The sequence below is a fragment of the Enhydra lutris genome, unplaced genomic scaffold, assembly GCF_002288905.1.
Source record: "Enhydra lutris kenyoni isolate GAN:26980312 unplaced genomic scaffold, ASM228890v2 scaffoldscaffold18, whole genome shotgun sequence".
Lineage (NCBI taxonomy): Eukaryota > Metazoa > Chordata > Mammalia > Carnivora > Mustelidae > Enhydra > Enhydra lutris.
In genome coordinates, this window is record NW_019154102.1 from 34,459,895 (window position 1) to 34,470,874 (window position 10,980).

Below are 10,980 nucleotides of genomic sequence, written 5' to 3' on the forward strand. Positions count from 1 at the left end.
CTGCTGAAAGGGCTCCTTCTTACAATTTCCAACCAAAGCCAGAAAACTCATTCACACATGCCCATAAAAGACCCACTTGATGGAAAGAGTGTTGGCTGGGTGGGGGACATTTGAATCCAAGTCCAAGTTTCCCACTGACTGGCTATGTGACCTCATCAACTTCTCAAAGATGGAACTGGAATCCATTCATCTTTATATTCCTGGTACCCAGGGTAGGGCTTGGCACAAAGCAAATGGTCAGTAAATAGTGAATCAATGAATGAATGAATCAGTCAGTCTTAAACAATGATAGAAGGCCTATCCACTGAAAAAGAGAATCTTTCCAATAACTCTTATCCCTCTTCCTCTACCACTGTAAGGGAAAATATTTAAATCATAGTCTTAGAGTTGGAAGGTCTTAGGGTTGGAAGCCAAGAACTTGTTGCCTCACAAAGCAACAATTACTAGAAATACTATCCTATCAAACCAAATGTTGCTCTTCTAGTCACCACTGGTCTTAATCCAACCCCTGTTAACAACATAAAACTAAGCACTTTCAGAAACTAAGACCGGGCCTCAAGTCTTGGTAAATGACCTAAGCCCTCTAGTCCTGTCTTCCTTCTCAATTAAACAAAAGCCTGAGTCACTAAAATGCCTTCCAGCTCTAAGATGTAGTGTAGAAAACATTCCTCCCTCGGTGTTCAATCTCTCATCATTTAAAACTATCCACTGAGTTTTTATTTCAATACTTTATTTTCCTTTTTTTTTTAAAAAAAAAGATTTCATTTATTTATTTGAGAGAGAGAGAGAGAGAGCACAAGCAGGGGCAGAGGGAGTGGGAGAAGCAGGCTCCCCACTGAGCAGGAAGCCTGATACGGGACTGGATTCCAGGACCTGGGATCATGACCTGAGCCAAAGGCAGATGCTCAACTGACTGAGCCACCCAGGTGCTCTATTTTCTACTTTTGGAATTGCTTCTTTTCCAGTGGGTCCATTCCTCTCCCTTCTCAGCCCCAGGATCTGTTGTTTTCTTATATTTTCAGCTCTTTATTTTTTCACTTAGAAAGGCTTATTCAAAGGATTCTAGGTAATAGTTATTGTAGATAAATTATATATATATATATATATATATATTTTAATATATATGTGTGTTACTCATTTATTTATGTCTAGAGGGCTAAGCCTGCTGCTGGTAGCATTTAACTCCTGCTTAACGGTGGCTGTTACTTCAGGTGTTTTGTAATTTTGAAGTGCGAATTCATGGTCTTTGAGCTAATCCAATGTATATTGTAGGCCCTTAGAGGGACTGGATTAATTTCTGCAAAATAATCCAGGAGTAACTCTGGCCAGACTAATTTTTATGTTAATCTCTCAGCCATTGATATTCTGACCATGCAGGATGCAATCATTTAAGACCCCAAACCCATATGAGGCATGTCCATGGATGGTTTCAAAGTCCCAAGGGAGATTTTTTTCCCCCACCAAGAACCCAGGGCAAGACAGACAAGCTTTGCTGTCAATTTCCCTGTACTTATGGGTCTATCCTTCTACTCAGAACTTCACTGCAGAATAGTGCTTCAAGTTTCAGCTATATACAAGAGTTCAGCTCTGACTTATTATCTCCACAGACCCAAGGGCCCCTTTTTTCTCTATGTTGATATTAAAACCAAGCTAAGCCATCCTCTTGATTGGTATATTAAAGATGGTTGCAAATTATTTGCCATCCCTCCCACTGAAAGGTGGAGTCTAGTCTGCCTCCCTTCAAATCTAGGTTGGCCGTAGTATGTGCTTGGCCAATAGAATGCAAAAGTGTCATCCTGGGACTTCCGATGCCAGGTCAGAAGAAGTCCTAGGGTTTCTACTATTGCTTCTTGGACATTCACTCTTGGAGCCCTAAGCGACCACATAAGAAGTCTGAGGTCTTCAGGCCTTCGTGCTGGAAAAATCACATAGGAAGACCACATGAAGAGGCCTTGGAACACATGAAAAGGAAGAGATGTCCAGTCTGCCACTGCCATTCGCAGCATCCCAGTGAAGACCGAGACATCATGGAGCGGAGAGGAGTTATGTGTCCTGCATCTTGTTCCAAATTCCTGACCCACAGAGCCAGGGAGAGGATAACAAAATGACTGCTGATTCCAGCTACGTTCAGGACAATCCGGTAAAGTCTGGTAAGCCCCTTCTGCAGCACTAGCTTACACCCCTGTGAAATGATTCCCCCTCTGCTCTGTCTTTTGGCAAATTCTCTTATTCACCTAAAACCTCAGCTATGCTATTGAGAAGAACACTTATATTTTATCCAAAACTTTTGTAAATTTTTAAATTCAGTTTTATTATGAGAGGACTTCCAAACCATTTAGTTTTTCATCCTGCCAGAAACAGGAATTCAGTCTTTCATTTTACAAATGAGAAAACGGATGCTTAGAGGGTCAAGTCACTTGCCATAGTCACAAATCAAGGTTCTACCAATGTGGGTGTAAAAAAGGATCTTCTCACCCCAAAAGGAATACTGAGTCATCATTAACTCAACAAGTATTTTTTAAACACCTAGTGTGAGCATGGTAGTACTTTAGGCACTAGGAAAACAGCTGTGAACAAGAAGAGAGTCTCAGAAGTCGTAGAGCTCAAACTCTATGCTAAGAGACAGACCACAAGTCAGTTAATAAATGAATTAAAAGCATAATTTCAGGGAGTGCGAAGGGGATTGAGTGGTATGTGAGATGTATTTTGGAAAAGAGGGTCAGAAAAATTCTTGCCTAGAGAGGTGACATTTGAGCAGAGACCTAAATGGAAAGAGGGTGACAACCATGGACCACGTAGGCGAATGTGTCCTGGGCAGGGGGAACAGCAAGGGCAAAGGTCCTTGAGTGAGACAAGCCTGCTGCCTTCCAGGAATCGAGGGGAAGCCACAGCTGAGTGTGGGGAGAGCAGCACAAGGTGAGTTCAGGACAGTGGGCAGGGGCCAGGCCTTGCTGAGTCTCATGACATGGTAAGGAAACTGAATTTTATAATTAACGTCACGGGAGTTCTCTGGACAATTTTTAAATGGCAGGGGAACGCTATGAGCTATCTTATATTTGAAATAAATCATTGGAGGGACAGGCATAGAAGCAGGGAAAACAATTAGGAGGGTTTTGAAATGGTCTGGGAGAGCAGAAATGGGGTGGAACATGATGGTGGCAATGGAGGGAGGAGTCAGCTGGACGGAGGAGCAGTCTGAAGACAGAGCCGAGAGCACTCCCTGATAAAACTGGATTCCACAGGACACAGGCTTGAAGAGGTTACAGATCCCGCTGTATCCTTGCAGCTTCCTCAAGAGGGACACATGGGGACCACTGGTTCTCGGCCTCTTCTGCTCGTGAGAAAAAGTCCCTGCCTGTTCCTGAAAGTCCACTCTAAGTCCCCAGCATCAGCTGACTGTGCTTACCATGTCTCTTTCTCAAGGTGGGCTGTATCCCACTCTCCTCTGAGCAGCATGATCTGCTCAGCCTAATATTACATCTGACAGGCATTGTCTTGGCAGCCTGAACCCAAAGTCGGGCAAACTAAATTCTACACAAATCACAACTAGGTAGCCCATCCGTGCAAGTTTTGCGGTTGGGCACTTGGTTGGGGGAGTCCAATGATGCCATTCAGAATGCATAAAAAGTCAGGGTTTTGACCACTCAGAACCAGGAAGGATGAATCACAGTCCAGCACAAATGGCTCACTTGGGGTTAAATTCTGGTTCTACAGCCAGTGATGGGAACCTCAGACAAGTCCATTTCTTTAATTTCACAGGAGAGATGATGATATCTGACTCAGCGATTCCCGAGCTTCATGAGAATCTTGATACGAGGCAGATTCACTAGGTCTTGGTGGGACCCGGGATTCTGCATTCCTAACCAGCTCTCAGGGATACCAGTGCTACTGGTACACAGACATTCTTTAAGTAGCCAGGTCCTAACTCACTCACCGGCACCCACTACACATGAAGAAAGGTGTAAGGCAGACAAAGAAACAGACATGATCCTTAAGGAGAGGTACATACACAAACCAGTATCTCCTCTCCATTTACCTGTGCATTGCCAAATTCTCCCCTTTGGCCTACAGGCCTTCTCCGTGTGCCAGGGGGTTTAGCCACCAACAGCCCCACCTTCACATCTCTCCAGCTCTGGCCCCTATAGGCAAGGCCGTTTTCTTTTAGCTCCAAATCAACATGCTCTGGGGAAAGACCTGGTGGCTCAGTTTAGGTCACACACCCACCTCTGGACCAATCTCTGTGCCCAGGGAAATGTGCAGCTAGGCTTGGGTCACATGCCCACTCCTGTGGCTGAGCGGAGGACAGTAGGATGGGGTATGTTGCCAAGAAGGGAAGGGGAATCTCCTTTTGAAGCCCAGGACCCTACAAGGAGGTAGAGAGGATGTGAATGCATGAGCACCCAAGAGAAGGCCAGGGTAGAATTTAATGACTGGAGAAAGGCAAAGAAAAAAAGGGAAAATGTGGTATATAATAAATGATGGTCCTAAGAGGAAAGAGGCAGCTGAGAAAGCCACCAGGCTGGATAGCCCAGGTGCTGGCAAGAAGAAGGCACCTTTGGCCTAGAACTGCCAGTGACTGACAAGGCCTACTGGAGGTGGGATGTTTAGGAGGGGATGCAAACTTAGGTAAAGAATGCAGCTCTAGGGATGCCTGGGTGGCTCAGTGGGTTAAAGCCTCTGCCTTTGGCTCAGGTTGTGGTCCCGGGGTCCTGGGATAGAGCCCTGCATCAGGCTCTCTGCTCAGCAGAGAACCTGCTTCCCTTTCTCTCTCTGCTTGCCTCTCTCCTTATGATCTCTGTCAAATAAATAAATTAAATCTTAAAAAAAAAAAAAAAGAATTCAGCTCTGTTTACTAACTGAGGACAGTGTATAAAATTCTGACAGTGGGGTTCTCAGATCAAAAATGGACTAAGTCTGGGAGAGCCAATACTGAACCAACAGGTGTGCCCCTCATTATCCTCTTCCTTGCACGAAACATTCATGGGACTCCTACCCCATGGAGTCCCATCCAGAGTCCTATTTGCCACGATAGTATCCCAGGCAGCCTCCTATCAATCATGAGATGAAACTCACTTGCAATTCCTGGTCTAGGTACGCGCACCATGCTTGAAGGCCTGCACCAGATTACCTGCCAAGATCCTTCAGACATCCTGACTAGGTGCCAAGTACTTGGTCCTTTATCTATATTTCTTTTTCTTTTTCTTTCTTTTTTTTTTTTTTTTTGTAATCCCAGAAAAGCCCCTGGGTGCAACTAAAGAAAACCCAAAGGGAAAACAATGTGATTCTGTGTGAAGACATGAGATTTGAAAGTTCAAAACAAACATATAGAACGATCCATCTTCCAATTCATCGGGGCCAATCCACCCAAGGCACAGAAGTGAGAGGAAAACATCCTCATAACCCAAATGCAAACCCCCTGGGCTCTTGCTGATTCTTGGAAAAATTCTCACAGACACCAAGAATCCTGGCAACCAGTTGGGCATGTGCGTGGCTCACCCCAGACGATGAAAATCCAAACAAGCCATGCTCTGTGACTATTGTCTTCCCATCCCCACCGGCCTCTGGAACCTCCTTGAAAAATACACGCGCGCGCGCGCACACGCACACGCGCACACACACACACACACACACACACACACACAGATGCAACAAAATGGCAGCCTCACTAGGTGGCCACTGAGGGCCTGACTCCCTCTTCTGTCATTCTCTTCCTCTTGCAAATAATACATGCTCCAAAAACGATAGCTCACTTCAGAAGGAAGGGGAAACTGAGCCAGTCATAACCAGGTAAAACCCTCACTTGTCAGCTATCCTTCAAAGAAGACATAACAGAGCAAAGTGCCCAGAAGCAACTTCCCAGCAGGCAGGAAGGATTAATAAACCAAAAGACCAAGGCAGCAGAACAGCAGTGAAATTGAAGTTGGTATTTTTCACTTCCTGAGGATATTCCTCTTGTTTATAAACACGGTGCATGTGGGCCAGCTGGGGGAGAAGGGGACAAGGAAGGGGTCTAGAGGGGCACCAGGACCTCCAACGTGATACTGGTCCATAGCCTTATCTCACAGACCAGGAGCAGGGCCCCAGGGTGGGAGCAGGTACCCTCCGGATTATAACAGTGGGTCAGTCCAGTGCTGGGACTAGACCCCAAATCCTCTGACTTCCAGCTCAACATTTCCCCCTCTCATGATTCATCTGAAAGATTTACCCAGCTCCTACCCTATACCATGCCAGAGTGCCAGGAAATAAATCCTCAACCAACCTAAACCTCCAATTAATGGGATCATTTTTCTGCATTCCACTTTTTAAAAGCAAGCTCCAAAGAAAGGCAAGTCCATGTTTAAGGATGCATGGCCTTTTCATTTACTTCCATTTGTTTTGCAACAGTTGAAGAATATCTTGAGGACAACTCACATTCTTTCTAGTCTTCTTTATTTATACATCCTTGACTGGGACAGATAGACTTTATGCTCCAAATCACAGTCCTGGGACATAGCCAGATCTGTAGCCATTAAACTAAGACTCTCTTAAACATCAGACTGGACCTTCTAAAAACTGACTTTTTTTTTTTTTTTTAAAAAGAAGTGCACTGTGAAAATAAGGGTTTTCTGTACAGCTTTTAGTTATTTGGAGAATTGTTAAAATTAGAACTCTCTTTTCCCCACATAGCGAACTGGAGTTTTGGTCCAATAACCAAAGGGGAAGCTCTGGATTCATTTAGCCAACATCCTGGGCCTCAGCCAAACTTCTGTCCAAAGACAATGCGACCAACACCTGCTCCTTGGAATAAATGCTTCAAGATAGTGCATTCTCCCAAGAAGGCAGAAAGCAACCTCTGTGTGAATCCTCCAGGGCACATAAACCTACTCTCCCCAGTTTAAAATTCACTGGTGCCTAAGGCTTGAGTTCTTTGTAAAGAAAACTGAGTCTTGTAAATGAGGCAAGCAGGCCAGTCATAAACAAGCCCCGTGTTCCAAGCAGATATCAGCTAGATTCTAACAAAGCCAGCTTTGCCACTACACTGAATATTTCATCTTTAATTCTTCCTAGGCTGAGCCAATGGAGTTAGGAGGAAAACAACTAGCAAAAAAGCAGCATCTCCAATTGGTTCTCACTCCAAGAGCTTTCCCAGTAGGCGCAAGCCTGTCTTGATGCCCACTAACCTTTGTGCTCAGGGGATAACACTGGCTGGCTCCCCCGCTTATCCCAGGACCTCTGAGCTCCTCCCACACAACCAGCCTTCACTGAGTGAACGCAACGTGCCAGGAACTTCAGAGAAGAGCCTTGGGAGCAAGCGAGGGGTCAGAAAGGGAAATAAGCCAAGGTTACAGTCCTAAAAACACTCGGAGCCAATGGCAAGATAGGTATCTACAAGCACCATGTGGCTCTGCCTGGACGCCATCAGCTCGTCTTGAGGGATCTGGTTGGAAGGAAGACACTCCCTCTCCATCCTCAGAACACAGGGATAGGTCTTCCTTAAATGTTCTTTCATGTCACAGAGGCTTACAAAGCCTTGAAAAAGTTTCTTATAGGAAATGGGACTGGTGGACAAAAATCACAGGATGCCAGAGCAGAGGTCTTGGGAGCTTGAAAGAGGTCAATTTTAGACAATTGTCAAGGACGGGCACAGGTGGAAAGGGCATTGGACCAAAAATCCGGAGCCTGTTTTCTTCACCAGCTCACCTTGTGTCCTTGGGCAAGGCACACTCCCTCTACAGTTTTACAGATGAGAGGGGAGAAGGGATGGGTGGTTTTCATTAGTGCTAAAATCCATATATTTCTCAAATTATTTTTTATTTAGAACCCGAATATACAAACCACCAAAGGGGGAGTTACTCCCATTGATCAGGGCTGGGAGCCCAGAGCCCACCCACTCAGGCTGGGTGGCCCTCAGGGAAGCCAGTTTGCAAAACACAGGAGTAGATTAAGTCTGAGAGCCCCTTCCAGAGCTCTTACCTCGGCCCTCTCTTAATTATCTGGTGTGTGGGAGGAACGGAAATGCTCCGCAATTTATGAATCACGTGTTCTTGAAATCTTTGTAATGGCAACATGAGGTTAACTAGCTCCTGAACTAGGATCTCTTGTGAACTGGCATCTGTTGGCAAGAGACAGAACTGGGATTTGAACCGAGGGTTTTCTGACTCCAAATTCAGTATTCCTATTCCTTGCTAAGAGGGATGCGGAAATTTGAGCTGAATCAATAAATGCCTTGAACTAGAAATATAAATGTATGTGCATATATGCATAGGAAAAACATCTTGAAGACGAGACCTTTCACAATTACCATTAGCTATCTCTGTGTGATGATAATGTGGATGATCTTCAATCTATTTATCTATACTTTCTGATTTTCCTATAATGAGCAGGCTATTATTTAAGTGAAACCGGTACTGCTAACTAAATTGGCTTTTAATAATTGACACCTGACACTTCCATGTTGGGTTTCTATAAAGACAGTGATCAGGAGATAGGTGGTATCCCTGACCTTTTGGAGTTGACGGAGGAAATAACACCCCCAAATCCCACAAATTCTCCCTTGGGGCAGAGGGTCCTGGGCTGACCTGAGGGGCAGTTCTCCTGTCATTTAAGTTCTCTGAAGCTTCACTTCTAGGGAGCATGGTTTTAAAAAATAACAGCAACACTGAGACCCCTCCCAAGAGATGCCTCTTTTCTCTACTCCACTCAGCTGCCTTGTGTAGTAGGAGAGGAGGAATGCTCATAAAATTAAAGATGGTCACATGGACCCCAGACTAGAAGCCCTCACTCTCCAGGGGGCCAGGCCTAGTGCAGTAGAACCTATAGAAAATGAGCTCTCCAGCCAGGCCAATGGGAGTCTCCGGCCACACCCTGAGGGCTCCCCAGAAGTCACTGCCAAATATGAAGATCACACACTAGTTCAGGAGAAAAAAATACCACCCTGAAGGCAAGACAGGCCTTGGTCAGGCATGAGGTGGGGCAAGGCGTTCCAGTCGCTTCCCTGTATTATTCATGCCAGCTCCGCCCTCAGAAATCTTCTAAATATTTAACATGCCACCTCGAGATACAGCACAAACCCCAGCAGTCCGCAACAGCTGTGGAGAGCGCTGCATAGAATGGATGACTTGGGTGCCAAGAGGCACAAACACTGGCTTTGGGATGAAAGCCCAGAATGGTGGCAGGGCTACAATGCTGAGAATGACTTCAGAAGGCTGCCTCTGGCCACTTCTTAGAAAATCAGTAAAGAAGGACAGGAGATGGGAGATATTTCACAACGTTGGGAGTGATGGTGCACAATGAACCAGAGTCTGGAGCCCCTCTTTCCCAGACAAAGAAAGAGCCTGAGGTGCACCTCCCACCCACACTCTCCAGGCCAATTTCAGCCCTGGCTCCCCTGAGCAGGTGGCAAATCTGTCCTGACTCAGGCAAAAATGGTTAGGGAAGGAGAGGAACTGCTACAGCCATGTGTAGCTCCAAAGGCAAATAAATCCACGAGGGAAGGAGCTCTTCAAATGTCTACTCAGCTCTGGGGCTTGACAGAGAAAAACGCCCCCCACACCCACCCCCAATGACTTCACAGAGGCCTCACCCCAGATGACTCTGCGCTCTCCTACAAGGCCTGGGAGGTGTCATTGCCACCACCTGAGCGGCTGTCACTTAGAAATTTCCCGTGAATTTCTGGAGATGCCTGCCCCTATCTTTCCCTCAGACCTCCGTCAAAGGAATCAGACATGGGGTCCGCCAGGCGTCTGCCCCAAGATTCCTACACGTCCCCGCTGTGTCCTACTTGCCTTTACCGCTGTCAATCTGAGAAACCTAAAAAGGAGTATTCTTTCAATCCCAGTAGGAGACTCGCCTTCATCTCTCCACCCTTCTCCGCGCCGACCCCTCCAGGCAGCGCCCCAGGCTCGGCTGGGCTCTGTCATTTTCACCTGACAAAAGCGCGGCGGCGCGGCGCGGCGACGGCAGACCCCGCCAGCGCTTCTCCCAAAGGAGACAGACGCGTGTCCCAGCGGCGCGCCCATTCGGGGCCTCTGCAAATCCCACCCACCCGGGGAACAAAAGCGGCCGGGGCGCTGCGGGGCGCAGCCAGCGCAGTCCCCGTGCGCCCCCGCCCTCGCCGCCCCGCCCGCCTGTCCCCCGCGCCCGGGCCCGGGCCCGCAGGGCAGCAGCCGCGTCCTGTGTCGCCCGCTTGCAGGCGTCCTCGGCAGCTACTGTACCTGCTAAATTTAGCGGCCGCCGGGTATTAATAGCCAGAGCGAACGGGGCCGGGCGCTGCAGGGGCCCGCGCAGCCCGGGGACCAGGGGCGGAGAAGGAGGGGAAGGAAGGGGCGCGGGGAAGGCCACTTACACCACCAGCCTGGAGATGATCCATGACACCATGGCGGGCGGGCGAGCGGGCGCCGCCGGGGCAGCGCGGCGCGGCTCGGCTCGTCTGCGGGCGGAGCGGGCGGCTGCGGCGCTCCGGCAACGTCGGTCCGCGCACGGCCGCCGCCGCCACCAGACTGAGCGCGCCCGCCGCCCTGCCCGGCGCTCGCGCGTCAGCGCAGCCGCGGCACGTTCCGGCGGCGGCGGCGGCGGCGGCGGCGGCGGTGGCCCCAGCCCCCCGGGGCTCGGCGGGCCCGCGGCGATTGGGCGGTGAGCAGGTCGGGCACCCGCGGGACCCGCCCCGACCCCATCGCCCCAGCCCGAGGCTGAATTTGGGCGGTTCCTCCGCGCCCTGGTGCACCCGGCGCTCCAATGGAACCCCGAGGTGGCCCCTTTGGCAGGACACCCGGGTGCCGCCCCACCTTCAGGGTTATGGGGGGGAACCAAGGCCTGGACCTGGACCTTGGGAATCTAGCTTCACCTGTTCTGGTTGGGGATGCGGTCATCCCTCACTTGGACCCTGCACTAGCCTCCTAAGGAACTTACCTGTATTCAGGCCTGACCCCTCCAATCTGTCCCCCAACAAAGCATCATATGCATAAGAAACAAATCTGGGCATTTGTCTCCCCTAGTTAAAAT

At 48.6% G+C, this 10,980-nt stretch overlaps 1 protein-coding gene across 1 annotated transcript in view; it reads right to left on the minus strand.

Annotated features, from left to right (window-relative positions):
- The window catches only part of LOC111148154 (receptor accessory protein 1), a 102,526-nt gene extending 92,130 nt beyond the window's left edge, over positions 1–10,396 (minus strand). The window contains exon 1 of the mRNA XM_022504594.1: positions 10,325–10,396. Within this exon, the coding sequence (XP_022360302.1) occupies positions 10,325–10,356 (32 nt within the window). The 5' untranslated portion in view covers positions 10,357–10,396. The remainder of the gene's footprint in view (positions 1–10,324) is intronic.
- Between the last annotated feature and the right edge of the window lie 584 nt (positions 10,397–10,980).